This window comes from Schistocerca cancellata, chromosome 2 (genome assembly GCF_023864275.1).
Source record: "Schistocerca cancellata isolate TAMUIC-IGC-003103 chromosome 2, iqSchCanc2.1, whole genome shotgun sequence".
Taxonomy (NCBI): domain Eukaryota; kingdom Metazoa; phylum Arthropoda; class Insecta; order Orthoptera; family Acrididae; genus Schistocerca; species Schistocerca cancellata.
In genome coordinates this window covers 529,208,848-529,226,236 of record NC_064627.1, presented here as the reverse complement: position 1 = coordinate 529,226,236, position 17,389 = coordinate 529,208,848, and the positions used below count along the sequence as shown (strand labels likewise).

Sequence of the window (17,389 nt, the reverse complement as noted above, 5' to 3'; positions counted from 1 at the left end):
CCATCTGGTATGGATAATTGGAATTACTTTCCGAATCGCGTCATGTGTAAAATGAAGAATACTCGTGATTGTCAGCAACAATTACGTTTTATAACAAGCAAAACTAGAGATTTAATTTATGACACTGAAACAGGGCATGGGTACATCTGGAGATAAAGAAAACAAATGAGTGTTTCAAGCATAGGCGCCAATGTTGTTTGTATAATTTTTTTGTAATATGATCTATCCATCTTTTACCAGGTCGTTGACTTGCACTTTTCTTATCTTTTCCTTGTTCTATCCACCATCCCGTCACCTAGTTTTACATCGCTTCCACCACCATTTCATTTTCTTTGCTTTTTGTATTCCAATCTATTGGCTCTTCATTTCTTTGAGTGTGACAACCATCCCAAATTTAGGTAGGGGATGGACACGAGATAAGGTAGTGAGCGTATTATAGAACATTATGAGGAAAAGTGCCGACATCTTGATAAAGTAGAGAACAATACAACTAAATTTAAATTACGTCAGTAAGAAGCTTAAAACTGTAGCAATGGAAACAGTAGAATGTAGAATAAAAAGTTATGCAGAAGAAGAAACGACACTACGAATTATGAGTCCAGAATATAGTGTCTTTAAAGATAATACTAACCAATAGTCTGCTGAAGAGCAGAGACAGTGATTGTCTCTGTTCTCTAATTAATTTCTTTTATTTTATTAATAATTATTCATTTTTGCCAGAAGACGTTTTTGTTAAGTCACTTTGAAGGAAGGCAGTCAAGCATCTGGTGGCGAGCTCACCTGGTTTGACACTACAGTGACACCTGTTACAAATTCTTGTGTGGGGGCCACATCTATGAAACAAGGAAAATATTACTGGTGACATGACAATCGTATCATGCTTGTAAGGTGTCAGGCAAATCCAACACCTTCCATGAAAACCCTGACATGATAAGCAAATCCAGTAGTTTGTCACATAGCTCCTAATAAATCGTGACATTAAATTAACCAAAGTAATACGAGTAACGAGTGAGCAAATGGAATACCACAGACTAACACAAGAATGCCTAAATGCATGTCATACCTTCCCACCGTGAGACAGACGCAGTTCCGAGGGGAGAAACGAGAACAGAAGCCGAGAGCAGAACCGTGTTAAGCTAGAAGGCCCTACTATAGAGACGGACACCCACGTCGCCAGCTAACCGACAAGACCACCCCCCAGCCCATGTTGAAAGCTAGAGCCCTCCAGAAGAACAGTATAGATATTACGATAACACTAAAAGGGCCACACCAGCCGCAAGTTTTAGCGTGAGACTTTTTCGCAACTCTGTTACGTTGCAAACCTTAAAAAAATTGCCCCACCACGAAAAGTATAACGTTTCTCATTGGATAGACAGAATTTTTGTAGGCGGAGCTTAAGGTCAACATTGAGACCCTGATTGGTCAGATGAAAACACAGCCAGATAGTTTTTTTTAAACCAACTTCGGTAAATTGTAGTAACGAGAAGTTAGAAGGGAGTTGCTTCCGAGACGGCGAGATGTGAGGAGCTGCGCCGCCCTGACGCTGCCTAAACACCGACAAGGTAATGAACGCACGCGATGCCGCATTTTTGAGCGCATAAGGCTTCACTCAGAACTGCAGAAGTCTCATCTGTTACATCCCCTTTTTACGTAATACTAGTGTCGATCGTCAATTAAATCTCATGGTATTCACATTTGCTACGTGAAGTAAAAATCTGAAACGCGATGATTTTTCTGTTATATAATTATTGAGAAGCCACATCAGCCACTGTTATTTACGACAAGTTAGATAAGTAATTAAAGATAATTGATGGTCACTGTGGACCATTTTGATAGTTTTCTCTTTTGTGAAACTTAATTTAAATCTAGATTATAGATGTGATATGGCATAGGTCATCCTTCGATCCATTGTAGAACTTGGAAACCCACTCAGGGAATATTCGTTCACATTTTTGTTGAACGCAGTTGGTTTTTATCATCCTGTATTAAAATATTTCCTTTTATTAATAATGCAATTTATAAACAATGTTTTGTGAGTAGAATAAAATTTCCAATGGTAAACTGAACTGCTTTTTCGACGTTATTTTACCAGCTAACTAAAAATAGGAAAGCCTTGAACCCCTTCCACTAAATTTAGTTAGTATTAAGATTCTTTTACAGGGAGTGCAGTGGCGCTGACGCTGAAATCATTAAGTATTTGGTTATATCATCGCTTGTCTCACTGAACTCTACATGTCAGGTGTGGTCTGGCGTCTCCTTACCAGCAACAGGTCCCAGGTTCAAACAAGTCAGTTCCCTAAAACACATGCTCAGAGCGTCGTTGCGCGAAAGTGGTAGGGAGACACGACCTAGAACAAACAGAAACCACGCAGAATGTTAGACGCTCAAAGAATAGAAAATTTTGTGGATGTTAGACTTCCAGGGCACTGGACAAGGTACAGGGTGTTTCAAAAATGACCGGTATATTTGAAACGGCAATAAAAACTAAACGAGCAGCGATAGAAATACACCGTTTGTTGCAATATGCTTGGGACAACAGTACATTTTCAGGCGGACAAACTTTCGAAATTACAGTAGTTACAATTTTCAACAACAGATGGCGCTGCAAGTGATGTGAAAGATATAGAAGACAACGCAGTCTGTGGGTGCGCCATTCTGTACGTCGTCTTTCTGCTGTAAGCGTGTGCTGTTCACAACGTGCAAGTGTGCTGTAGACAACATGGTTTATTCCTTAGAACAGAGGATTTTTCTGGTGTTGGAATTCCACCACCTAGAACACAGTGTTGTTGCAACAAGACGAAGTTTTCAACGGAGGTTTAATGTAACCAAAGGACCGAAAAGCGATACAATAAAGGATCTGTTTGAAAAATTTCAACGGACTGGGAACGTGACGGATGAACGTGCTGGAAAGGTAGGGCGACCGCATACGGCAACCACAGAGGGCAACGCGCAGCTAGTGCAGCAGGTGATCCAACAGCGGCCTCGGGTTTCCATTCGCCGTGTTGCAGCTACGGTCCAAATGACGCCAACGTCCACGTATCGTCTCATGCGCCAGAGTTTACACCTCTATCCATACAAAATTCAAACGTGGCAATCCCTCAGCGCCGCTAGCATTGCTGCACGAGAGACATTCGCTAACGATATAGTGCACAGGATTGATGACGGCGATATGCATGAGGGCAGCATTTGGTTTACTGACGAAGCATATTTTTACCTGGACGGCTTCGTCAATAAACAGAACTGGCGCATATGGGGAACCGAAAAGCCCCATGTTGCAGTCCCATCGTCCCTGCATCCTCAAAAAGTACTGGTCTGGGCCGCCATTTCTTCCAAAGGAATCATTGGCCCATTTTTCAGATCCGAAACGATTACTGCATCACGCTATCTGGACATTCTTCGTGAATTTGTGGCGGTACAAACTGCCTTAGACGACACTGCGAACACCTCGTGGTTTATGCAAGATGGTGCCCGGCCACATCGCACGGCCGACGTCTTTAATTTCCTGAATGAATATTTCGATGATCGTGTGATTGCTTTGGGCTATCCGAAACATACAGGAGGCGGCGTGGATTGGCCTCCCTATTCGCCAGACATGAACCGCTGTGACTTCTTTCTGTGGGGACACTTGAAAGACCAGGTGTACCGCCAGAATCCAGAAACAATTGAACAGCTGAAGCAGTACATCTCATCTGCATGTGAAGCCATTCCGCCAGACACGTTCTCAAAGGTTTCGGGTAATTTCATTCAGAGACTACGCCATATTATTGCTACGCATGGTGGATATGTGGAAAATATCGTACTATAGAGTTTCCCAGACCGCAGCGCCATCTGTTGTTGAAAATTGTAACTACTGTAATTTCCAAAGTTTGTCTACCTGAAAATGTACTGTTGTCCCAAGCATATTGCAACAAACGGTGTATTTCTATCGCTGCTCGTTTAGTTTTTATTGCCGTTTCAAATATACCGGTCATTTTTGAAACACCCTGTAAAATGGCTTAGTCTCAATGTAACAATGTAGTCTATAGTTGTGGCGAGTTGCCATCTTTGAAGAGTTTGTCAGATGTCGAGTACAGTTACACTTGATCACAATACCTGTATAAACTGACATTTAGTGGTTACAGTTAGGTAGTGGTCTCTTAGGATGAATTGTTGTAATTATATTCAATAAATACAAAACATGATAATAGTTTCACTCAGTCATTGCGTCATTATTAATAGAACTATAATTTTTATTATACAATTTACATTATGTATAGAAAGTGCAAGTTTCAAAAAATGGTTCAGATGGCTCTGAGCACTATGGGACTCAACTGCTGAGGTCATTAGTCCCCTAGAACTTAGAACTAGTTAAACCTAACTAACCTAAGGACATCACACACATCCATGCCCGAGGCAGGATTCGAACCTGCGACCGTAGCGGTCTCGCGGTTCCAGACTGCAGCGCCTAGAACCGCACGGTCACTTCGGCCGGCGCAAGTTTATTTTGCAGCAACAATAAGTAAATAAATAGATTCCCTAGCTACCTCTTCAAGAAATTCCTCATGCATGTCGTTCAGTCTCTAGCTTAGCAAATGTCTATGTTTGTATCGTTTTTACATTACAAGCAAAGTCATGCTAAAAATAATCTGAACTGGTAATACACATGATAGTAAGTTTTGCGCTTCAGATACGTCTAGAGTTTGAATTAAAACATAGTTCGACATGCTTAAAGCACTCTAAGGCCGTTTTGTTGTTCTGTTTATTTGTTTTGGAATTCATACAGCCTTTATTCACATGATCCCAGAAAAGAGAAACTAATCAAGTGGTTCTATGAACAGGTTGTTAATATCTGTAAAGAATTCATTTTTATAAGCATTGTATTTTATTGTATTGTATGGAACAGGGGCCCTAGAAACGACAAAGAGACTTGGTCCCCACCGTAGCCCTCAGTGGTACACAACCCCACAACAGGCTACAGCAGTCCACTCACCCCACCGCCGCCTCACACCGCACCGAGGGTTATTGTGCGGTTCGGCCCCAGTGGGCCCCCCGGGAACGTCTCACACTAGACGAGTGTAACCCCAATGTTTGCGTGGTAGAGTAATTACGGTGTACACCTACGCGTACGTGAAGAAAGGGTTTGCGCTGCAATCGTCGACATAGCGTAACTGAGGCGGAATAGGGGGAACCAGCCCGCATTCGCCGAGGCAGATGGAAAACCGCCTTAAAAACCATCCACAGGCTAACCGGCACACCTGACCTCGACACTAATCCTGTCGAGGAACTTGGAATAGAAATAAACATAAACATCATTTCCGCCCTTTTTATTGCTCATGAAAACCAGACATTGCATGTTGAACCACCATACAGTGAGACAATCAGAGGTGGTGGTCCAGATTGCTGTACACACCGGTACCTCTAATACCCAGTAGCAGGTCCTCTTACATTGATGCCTGCCTGTATTCGTCGTGGCATACTATCCACAAGCTCATCAAGACACTGTTGGTGCAGATTGTCCCACTCCTCAACGGCGATTGGGCGTAGATCCCTCAGAGCGGTTTGTGGATCACGTCGTCCATAAACAGCCTTTTTCAATCTATCCCTGGCATGTTCGACAGGGTTCATGTCTGGAGAATATGCTCTCTGTATCCTGAAGGAAATCATTCACAAGATGTGCACGATGGGGGCACGAATTGTCGTCCATGAAGAGACGAATGCCTCGCCAATATGCTGCCGATATGGTTGCACTATCGGTCGGAGGATGGCATTCACGTATAGTACGGCCGTTACAGCGCCTTCCATGACCACCAGCGACGTACGTCGGCCCCACATAATATCACCCCAAAACAACAGGGAACCTTCACCTTGCTGCACTCGCTGGACAGTGTGTCTAAGGCGTTCAGCCTGAGCGGGCTACCTCCAAATACGTCTCCAAAGATTGTTTGGTTGAAGGCACATCCGACACTCATCGGTGAAGAGAACGTGATGCCAATCTTGAGCTGTCCATTCGGTATGTTGTTGGGACCATCTGCACCGCGCTGCATGGTGCTGTGGTTGCCAAGATGGACCTCGCCATGGACGTTGGGAGTGCAGTTGCGCATCATGCAGCCTATTGCGCACAGTTTGTGTCGTAAGACAACGTCCTGTGGCTGTATGAAAATCATTATTCAACATGGTGGCGTTGCTGTCAGGGTTCCTCCGAGCCATAATCCGCAGTCAGCGGTCATCCACTGCAGTAGTAGCCCTTGGGAGGCCTGAGCGAGGCATGTCATCGACCCTGTCTCTCTGTATCTCTTCCAAGTCCGAACAACATCGCTTTGGTCCCTCCGAGACACCTGGACACTTCCCTAGTTGAGAGCCGTTCCTCACACAAAGTAAAAATGCGGACGCGATCGCATAGCGGTATTGGCCATCTACGCATGGTTGAACTAGAGGTAACACGAGCCATGTACCTCCTTCCTGGTGGAATGACTGCAACTGATCGGCTGTAGGACCACCTCCGTCTAATGGGCGCAGATCATGCGTGATTGTTTACATCTTTGGGGGGAGGGGGGGGGAGTTAGTGACATCTCTGAACAGTCAGAGGAACTCGCGGTAGCGTTCTCGCTTCCCGAGCACGGGGTCCCGGTTTCGATTCCCGGCGGGGTCAGGGATTTTCACCTGCCTCGAGATGACTGGGTGTTTGTGTTGTTCTCATCATTTCATCATCATCCAGGAAAGTGGCGAAATTGGACTGAGCAAAGATTGGATAATTGTACGGGCGCTGATAACCACGCAGTTGAGCGCCCCACAAACCAAACAACATCATCATCTCAGTCAGAGGAACTGTGTCTGTGAGACGATATCCACAGTCAACGTCTATCTTCAGGAGTTCTTGGAACGGGGTGATGCAAAACTTTTTTGATGTGTGTAGTAGAAAGGTTATCAGTAAAGCGGAAGATGTGTTTGTTATATCCCATTAACATGCATTGCGTCTTTCTTTACCCAGTTTATGATTGTTCAGACTTCCTGTTTCACTAAAGAGAATGGTCTGTAAAATGAGATCTCCCTCCCTGTTTTCCCTTTCCACCTGCTCTTTCCCTCTTTTATAATTTTCTTTTCTATCTATCTTCTTCGAACGTTAGCCCTATGGTTCAAGCGAAGCCTTAGTAAATGTATTTGGTCATTACATGGGTAGCTGCTTTATGTCATAAAGCTATGTGTTGAATTAACTAGATGTACAGAGCAGGGGCTCAAGATGACCTTTGCGAAACAGAGAGCAGTGTGATTTTATGAGATAGATAGCCTGGACTGTTGCGTGTACAGGAAACAATGCCACGGTTCGGCGTGCCGCTCTCATCAGATACAGTGCGCAGCGGATGGGGCGACGGCTAAAAGCTGGACCGTGGCTTGGGTGACCACACATGGTGCGTGCCTCGCTTCCAGAATGAACAATGCTCATCGCTTCGCCCTGTGGGCGCTCAGCGTGGCCGCCACTGCCATTCTAGCCGACATCGCAAACAGCGTAAGTCTTTGCTCTCCATATGGATGTGTACTAAGCTCTTCTACCCGGTGTAACAAGATGAAAGTTCATGAATAGTGGAATGATCATTTAAAGCAAACAAATCGTTTGTGTTGTTTATTTTCAGTTATTCCCCGGGGGATTTACTGTAACTGATGTTTGCCATTATGAGATGCTTTCGTTTTGTTGTTTATTCTTGCGTCTTATTTGCAACTATTTATTGTCAGTTTCACAATTATGAAATTCGTTTCAGTACATATACACTGAAGACTAAAATACAATGGTACACCTGCCTAATATCGAGTATGGCCCACGCGAGCACGCAGAAGTGCCGCAACACGACCTGGCATGGACTCGACTAATGTCTGAAGTAGTGCTGGGGGGAACTGACACCATGTATCCTTCAGGGCTGTCCGCGAATCCGTAAGAGTACCAGGGGATGGAGATCTCTTCTGAACAGCACGTTACAACGCATCCCAGATAAGCTCAATAAGTTCGTGTCTGGGGAGTCTGGGGACAGCGGTACTGTTTAAACTCAGAAGAGTGTTCCTGGCGCCACTCTGTAGCAATTATGCGTGTATGGGCAGTCGCATTGTCCTGCTGAAATCGCCCAAGTCCGTCGAAACATACAATGGACATGAATGCATGCAGGTTATCAGACAGGATGCTTACGTACGTGTCACCTGTCAGAGTCGTATCTAGACGTATCAGGGGTCCCATATCACTCCAACTGCACACGCCCCACACCATTACAGAGCCTCCTCCAGTTAGAACAGTCCCCTGCTGACATGTAGGGTCCATGGTTTCATGAGGTTGGCTCCATATCCGTATACGTCCATCCGCTCCATACAATTAGACACAAGACTCGTCCGACCGGGCAACATATTTCCAGTCATCAACAGCCCAATGTCAGTGTTGACGGGCCCAGTCGAGGCGTACGGCTTTGTGTCGTGCAGTTATCAAGCGTACACGAAAGGACCTTCGGCTCCGAAAGTACATATCCATGATGTTTCGTTGAATGGTTCGCACGCTGACACTTGTTGATGGCCCAGCATTGAAATATGCAGCAATTTGCGGAAGGGATGCACTTCTGTCACGTTGATTCTCTTTGGTCGTCGTTGGTCCCGTTCTTGCAGGATCTATTTCCGGGCGCAGCGATGTCGGAGATTTGATTTTTTACCGGATTCCTTATATTCACAATACACTTGTGAATTGGTCATACACGAAAATCCCCACTTCATCGCTACCTCGTCGATGCTGTGTCCCATTGCTCGTGCGCCGACTATAACACCACTTTCAAACTGATTTAAATATTGATAACCTGCCATTGTAGCAGCAGTAACCAATCTAACAATTGCACGAAACACTTGTTGTCTTATATAGTCGTTGCCGGCCGCAACGCCGTATTTTGTCTGTTTACATATCTCTGTAGTTGAATGCCGGCCTGAGTGGCCGTGCAGTTCTAGGCGCTACAGTCTGGAACCGCGTGACCTCTTCGGTCACAGGTTCGAATCCTGCTTCGGGCATGGATGTGTGTGATGTCCTTAGGTTAGTTGGGTTTAAGTAGTTCTAAGTTTTAGGGGACTGATGACCTCAGAAGTTAAGTCCCACAGTGCTCAGAGCCATTTGAACCATCTGTATTTGAATGTGCATGCCTATCAAGTTCCTTTCGCGCTTCAGCGTATGAATGACCCAGTGCCTGATGTCGCAAACTGAGAGCGACTTTTGACAGACGATTCTGTTCCAGATACTGCAGATCAGTGGTCGTCAAATTTCTTTACGCAAGAGCCAATACTGACATTGTGGGGCGGAACCTAGGGTGGCATATGTACTATGTTATTATTAACTTATAACCCACATAAATTTGTACGTTATGAGCTCCCAATAAATTAGCTATACACTGAACTGACAAAAGTCGTGGGATGGCGATTTGCACATATAGGAAGTTTCACAATTCATGCTACACATTTCTAAATGCTGTAGAGGGGACTTAGCAGATCAAGTTTTACTTAGGAACCTATGTCCGGAAACGGTTCGTTTCCATGTTACAAGGAAAACAAGATGTATACATTTCAGTTTCATTTGCTGTGATATAACAACAGCTGTTCGATATGGCGACCATCTGTTTCGGTGCATACTGTGTATCTGCACAGTATGTTCGCATAAACTCTGTCCAATACACGTGGTGTATGATTAATCGTTTCTGCCGCTGCATGATCCGTGTGCTATCAGATCTTCCTCCGACAGGGCAGGGGCCTCGTAAACAACACTTTTCACGTGGCCCCACAAGAAAAAGTCTCAAAGGGTTAAATCTGGCGATCTTGGTGGCCAAGCATGTGGTACACCTCGACCGAGCAACCTGTCCCCGTAGACTCCGTTCAGGTGGTTTCGTACGCGAACTGCAAAATGTACTATCGCGCCATCATGCTGGAATCACAATTAGTGCCGAATGTCCAATGGCACACCTTCCAAAAGCTCCGCCAGCAGTTGTTGCAGAAATACCAAGTATCTGGCATGACCCAGTCAACACATCCATCGCAGATGCTTGCCCAGACATTGACGGCGAAGGTGTGCTGAAATCATAGTGTACACGTGCCTTTGGGGTTTTCTTGATCCCAAATGTGGTTATCTCTAGCGTTCAAAACATCTTACCTCTTGAAACGCGCTTCGTCGGTGAACAAAATTCGCGTTGGAAACTGAGGAAAATACACACAACTGTGTAAAAACCAAGTACAGGAATTGACACGTGGCACAAAATCTGCCGGTAACATGGCGTATACCTTCTAAGGGTGCTAGGGGTGGAGTTGCTGTTCATACAGAACACGCCAGACAGACGAGTGAGACACAAGTAAGTCACGTGCAGTGGCTCGAGAACTCGTCGATAGGTTCTCTTCCACTTGATGAAGCATTTCCTTTTCTGGTATAACTGTGCGCCACCTTCGTGGATCAACACAATTTGCTCTATCGCTTGCTATGCATTTTCCTCTTCCTCGCAGCCGTTGTTCTACTCTGGAAAACATGGATGAGATTGAGTCACACGATTTTGAAAGTACTCGTGGTACAGACGTTGAGTTTCTCTTCCATTACGTCGAGCTTCACAGCAAATTAACAACAAATCGATGTACTTTGCGAAAGTGCACTCAGGCATTCTGTTACTGCAGTACTAGTGACTTTAATTTCAATTGACGCATCACCGCCGGCCGCGGTGGTCTAGCGGTTCTGGCGCTGCAGTCCGGAACCGCGGGACTGCTACGGTCGGAGGTTCGAATCCTGCCTCGGGCATGGGTGTGTGTGATGTCCTTAGGTTAGTTAGGTTTAAGTAGTTCTAAGTTCTAGGGGACTTATGACCTAAGATGTTCAGTCTCATAGTGCTCAGAGCGATTTTAACCATTTTTTTTTTGACGCATCACCAGAAAGCATGAAAACAACGCAGTTGGAAAGAGAGGTCATCGTACCATTCATGAATATAGGTAGCCTATCATAACAGGTGAACTGCGTAAGAAAAATTGGGCGTGGGGCTGAGTCGCTCTTGTTTTCCTTGCAACAAGGAAACGAACTGTTTACGGACTTGGGGTCCCTACGTAAAACTCATCTACTAAGTCCCCTCTACAACCTGTAGAAATGTGCACCATGACTTGTGAAACACCCTGTATATAGATGGCGGTATTATCGCGCAGACAACATAGGTAGTGCATTGGCGGAGCTGTCACTCGTATTCAGGTGATTCATGTTAAAAGGTTTCCCACGTGACTTTGGTCACACGATGGAAATTACCGGACTTTGAACGCGGAAGAGTAGCTGAAGCTAGACGCATTGGATATTCCGTTTCGGAAATAGTTTAGGAATTCAATATTCCGAGATGCACAGCGTCAAGAGGGTGCCGAGACTACCACACTTCAGGCAGTACCTCTCACCACGGACAACGCAGTGGTCGACGGCCTTCACTTAGCGACCGAGAGCAACAGTATTTGCGTAAAGTTGTCAGTGCTAACAGACAAGCAACACTGCGTGAAATAACCGCAGAAATCAATGTGTGTACGACGAACGTATCCGTTAGGACAGTGAGGTGAAATTTGGCGTTAATGGGCTGTGGCAGCAGCCGAACGACGCGAGTGCCTTTGCTAACAGCACGACATCGCCTGCAGCGCCTCTTTTGAGCTCATGACCATATCGAATGGACGCTAGACGACTAGAAAACCCTGGCCTGATTAGATGAGTTCCGATTTTAGTTGGTAACAGTTCGAGAGTGGCGCAGAAATCTCCCCCCACCCTCCCTCCTCCAAGTTGTGCGCAAGACACTGAGTAAGCTGTGTGGGCTGTGTTTACATGGATAGACTCGGTCCTCTGGCCCGAGTGAAAATATAATTGACTGGAAAAGGTTATGTTCAGCTACTTGGAGACCATTTGCAGCCATTCACGAACTTCATGTTCTCAAACAACGCTGGAATTTTCGTAGAGGACAATGTGCCATGTCACCGGGCCACAATTCTTCGAGATTGATTGGAAGAAGATTCTGAACAGTTGTAGAGAATGATTTGATCTCGCAGATGGCGCGACATAACTCCCATGGAACATTTATGGGACACAGTCGAGATGTCGGTTCGTGCAGAGTATCCTGCACCGGCTACAGTTTCGCAATTATGGACGGCTATAGAGGCAGCATGGCTCAGTATTTCTGCAGGGTACTTCCAACGACTTGTTGAGTCCATGCCACTTCGAGTTGCTGCAAAAGGAGGTACGACACGATTTTAGGACGTATCCGGTTACCTTTTTCACCTGGCACCGAGTACTGACTATTAAAAATCGGCACCATTCCGAACACCTCATGTCGACTGCTATTTATTTCAGATTGCTGCCACCAACAGTGACCCGAAAGTTGTGACACAATAATTGTCTGGCGGAGTATTTTTGTGTTGTCATTGTGAGCGGATGGTTACCTGATCAGTAACAGTAATTGTTAATACTCGGCAGAAATCCAGCCTGAATTTGGATCGCATTTCCTTAACTCTTTTGCATAAAGGTGTGCAATCTACTGCTGCATGCATTTTCAATAAGCTACTACAAGAATTCAAAAATATTAGCAGTAATCCACGCGCTTTCAAATCGAAAAAGCAAAGTTTCCTCATGGGTCACTCCTTGTATTCTGATGAGGAGTTCCTTGAAAAATGAAGCTGATTCTTACGTTACATTGTTGATTGCGTTTACTTAAACTTATGGCTTGACTTTTTGTGGGTTCATAAACATTCTATTTTATCTGTTATTACCTTTATGTTGTAATTTCATGTACTGACACGTTCCATGACCTTGGAGATTTGGCCCTACGAAACTACAAGGGTAAATAAAAAATAAAATAAACTGAAATGCACTATGCACTATCAGACACCAGGGGTTTGCACTGTGGAGTCGCATTCGGGAAGACGACGTTTCAAATCCCCATCCGGCCATCCTTATTTTGCTTCCCGTGATTTCCGTAAATCGCTTAAGGCAAGTGCCAGGATGGGACCTTCGAAAGTACACGGCCTATGTCCTTCCACAATCAGAGCTACTGCTCCAACCTCTATGCCGATGGGACATTCAACACTAATCTTCTTTTTTATAATGTAAGACATGATCACAAAGCTTTACTATACGTTTTGAATGCCATTTTTCTTATACTCATTGCGTTTTATTATAAAAGCCTTAATTTAATTTCATATTCATTGGTACAAATACGTAGCACATTTGAAGATAACCATCTGACGAATCCGTGTTGCTTCCCTGTCAAAATGTATACCATAGTAACTGATCGGTACTAGATGCGCATGACCGTCACTTGTCAGTACTGCAAGACAAACAACTGAAAATTCCCCCACTCACGCCCTATAGACCAACAGTGGCCAAGCTACTTACCGCTCAGCCCCTAAGGTAAGCGGCCAACTTATCTCGCTTTCGAATTTACCAGCGTCAATTAAAATACAGGACATATTACATTTTCACTGTTTCTGTAAGTATTTTGGTTTGTTCCTGAGCAGGAAGCTCTTAACGTTGGTTGGTGTTTCTCAATTCGGCCATTAGTTGTTAGATGCATGTTACTAAAAAATATGACTGAGAACCGTGAGTCTCACAAATACTCGAGTCGGCCTGCGTGTGATCCGCGGGCCGCAGTTTGACGACCGCTGTTGTAAATGTTGAATGAATGGAACGGAATCTAATCAGCTGTCATGCCTGCCAGCGCTCCCTGTTAGCAGGTAAAGTTGTCCTCATCTGCCAGTCTTCTATCCGCTGATCACGTAGACATCAGACCTGTTCATTTAACGCGAGTGTTTGATTGCCGGAGTTAATAAGATAAAGATTGAAGGGGACAAGCAGAAAACCACAAACTACAGACAAATAAAAAACAGCAATTTTAAATAAATCAAAGTATGTTGTTTATCTAAACCGGTAAATGCGAGGTGTTCCTGTTACGCGATGGGAAGCAAATTTACCAGCCGTTATGGATGACTTGCCATCCAGCTGTCCTGCTGTAGGACAAGAAAATTACGTGGAGGAAAAACTGTAAGAAAAAAATGATAAATCGTCCAGTCCCCAGAGAGTGGCATTTCTAGAATGGCAATCTGTTCTTGTTGGTAAATAGCGAGAAAGAAGGTGGTTAGTCATGACGAGTTCCGGATATGAACGCAAAGAAAAGAGCAGCGTGGCACAGCTTACCGTATCACCCTTAACGAAGTGGTAGTACCGGCTGCTGCGGTATGGGCTGCATAATCGCGTAATTAAAATGAACAAAGCAGCCACGAGCACTGTATCGCGAAGCGTACTAACTAAAACTAACTGAATCTGCGCAAGGCTACTTCCAAGGTGATGGATGCCAGCTCAAGTACAATAAAACAACTTCCGTAACAACTCCCGTAGCAGTAGCGAAGTGACACCTTCTAAAATCTGCAATGAACGGGGCTTGGGAAGTATCTCTCCGTGGTTTTGTAAGCTCGGACGCAGCGCACCAGTGTGACTCATCGAAGTGAGAAACGTTGCTGAGGCCAACTTTACTGGGGTGTGACAGCGAAGGCAGTTGCTGATGTTTCCAGCTGGTGGGCCGCCAGACCTCTTGGCGTTTAAGCTGGATAACCTGTTGCGGTGCCAGGTCAACGAGCACGGCAGGAAGTGTTGTCGATATGCAGCTTCGTCTCTGCATTCGAAATATGAGCGTAATGGCCCCGTACTTTACTGATTTTTCGCCATCTTGTGATTTTTCTAATTTAATTGATCGGTAAATACCGAAAATTATCCGCCTCAACATTCGATGGTGTTCTATTCTGGCAACACATCGGTTGTTTCCGTTGGCTGTGAAAAATTGATGTGAATAAACTGACTGATTAATTTTATCGACTTCTTAATCAATGAAGCAATAGGCCCATGATCAATGACGTTGAAATTTTGATTGCGCATGCAGTATGAGTCAGGGAGATGATTATGATTTAATTGAACTCTTTCTTTGTATGGGACTGGACTTGACAACTGCTGAGGCTTCTTCGTGTGGGTTATACGCCCCAGAAATGTCTCAAGATTAAGCAGGTATCTATAGGAAGGTTACGACGCCAGTAAAGCAGAAACACCTGCACAGGGTGGACGACTGCCACAGCGGTTGACAATTGACCATAAATGGAAATTAATGCCACGTATTGCTAATGAATAAGCGAAGAGATCCCTTACTCTTTGGCTGCAGAACTGACGATAAACCATCAGATGCTGTAACAAGTATAAAATACACAAGGGCAACTATTCCGAGCGAACTAAAATACAGGGTATTTCACAACGTTTCGACTATTTTAAAGTGGAATAACTCACAACCTGGTAGCTAAACAAAGTTGAATACTTTACACGAGGTACAACATTTATTCAAGTTTACTTATGAAATAATACATCGGACAAATGATGACCATTCGCGGCTACACAATATCCGAGGCGTTTGACCCTGTTTTTGAACACAACTTTCGTAACTGTTGGAGTCATTCTGAAAATTCCAGCGAGAATTCGATCTTTTAACTGTAGAAAACTGGGGAAATCTTCAGCGTTGGACACGTTTTCGTAACGTACGATGAGGGCACATTTGTTCAAAAATGGTTCAAATGGCTCTGAGCACTATGGGACTCAACATCTTAGGTCATAAGTCCCCTAGAACTTAGAACTACTTAAACCTAACTAACCTAAGGACATCACACACACCCATGCCCGAGGCAGGATTCGAACCTGCGACCGTAGCAGGCTCATTTGTAAATTGCTATTCACACATTCGATGTTCTCGGATGTTCGGACGATTTTCCGAGGCCCGATTGACTTTCGGTTCGAAGCAAGTTTGTTACCCGGTTCAATATTGTTCCACGAGCAGGAATTGGATACTGCGGACGAATCTTGAAACGCCTGCGAAAGGGACCTCTCATGCTCACGACAGATTGGCCGTAGCGAAAACAGCTTCGCACCGCGGACGTACGATGTTATTTTGACGGGTACAACACGATTATTGGCCCATATTGGGAGGAAACTTGGCACTCCACACGACTAATAGCCGGCGCTGCCGACGTTGTACCTTTCTTTTTTACCGAGCGTTATTCAAATTTGAAATCATCAAAACATTTTGAAACACCTTGTTGTAGTATGACCGCATAATACTAGGCTGAAGCTCACTGAGACAATCACAACGAAATACAATTCACCAACGAAATAAGTCGTAAGTTCCGTAATGAATTTTCACTCTGCAGCGGAGTATGCGCTGATATTAAATTTCCTGTTAGATTAAAAGTGTGTGTGGAACCATGACTCGAACGTGGGTCCGAGCCCTGGTCAAGAACACAGTTTTAATCTCCCAGTAAGTTTAGAGTTGCAGATTATTTCACATGTTACTTAATGTTACTGCATCGAGTTCTACAAATTATGTGAAAATTACAAAATATGCGAGATCTCGAGGCAGTGACGACTGGTGGAGCCCCAGACACTCGCATATGTTACCCTATAAACTTACCCACGTGCTTGTTGCTGCTTGTCGGTGCATGTCAGCGAGGATGGGCCATATAAACTCACGTACCTCACCTGAACTTCGAAGCTCTGACGTTGCGCTCCTGCACTATATACAACTTTTGAAGGGAATGACTTGTGTGGGGAGAGGTTGGTTGGCCAAAAAGTAAGTACCCAAGGCATCAGGCAAAACCAGACTGTATTGTTTAGGCTCTGTGCCTTCCTTTTAAGTTCGTGTACATCATTATTTATTTCGAATCAAAGATGAATGTGCATCACACCAGAGGTCCAGAAAACTTCACCGAAGTCACTGATTCAAAGCAATCGTCTTACCATTGAAACTCTGACGTACTATCGACCCCAGAGTAACGTCATAGCTCTGCTTATCAGTATCATCCATAGCGCAGTAGCACGATATAAGCTTTGTTCATATGCTGTAACAACGTCTAAACCAGTAGTTATTGTTACAGTTCAAAATATAACTTTTGAGCACAAATCAAAGTTACCTCCTATGCAACTGTACAATGTCTTATTATGTTGATGCAAAGTTCGTAGCGTTTTTGTTTTGCAAGTTGGTATTTCAATTGCTAAGGGTTTATTTATCGTTATTATTTTTTTTTTTGTAGTTCACTGACTCTATCTGATTTGTCCTTTTGTCATTTGGAGATTGTGAGTGGAGCTGTGGACGGTAGAAAATTGAGTGCCTAGTGGAGAAATCGTGACACTTCCGACTTACTTTCCTGTTTCAGTTAAACAGAGGGGTGATAGCAGCGGAGGCAACCAGAAACATTTGCACCGTGTATGGGAGCTATGCCACTGGACAGAGTACGGCAAGAAAATTGTTTTCTCGTTTTAAGGAGGACCGTTTTGATATTCTTAAGGCTCTACGAACAGAAAGACGCTCAGGGTTTGATGAAGATCGTT

At 44.4% G+C, this 17,389-nt stretch overlaps 1 protein-coding gene across 2 annotated transcripts in view; it reads left to right on the top strand.

Annotated features, from left to right (window-relative positions):
• Positions 1 to 7,368: 7,368 nt before the first annotated feature.
• The window catches only part of LOC126146569 (uncharacterized), a 175,695-nt gene continuing 165,674 nt past the window's right edge, over positions 7,369 to 17,389 (top strand). For both annotated transcript variants that reach the window (XM_049915630.1, XM_049915629.1), the window contains exon 1: positions 7,369 to 7,483. In XM_049915630.1, the coding sequence (XP_049771587.1) occupies positions 7,406 to 7,483 (78 nt within the window). In that variant the 5' untranslated portion in view covers positions 7,369 to 7,405. The remainder of the gene's footprint in view (positions 7,484 to 17,389) is intronic.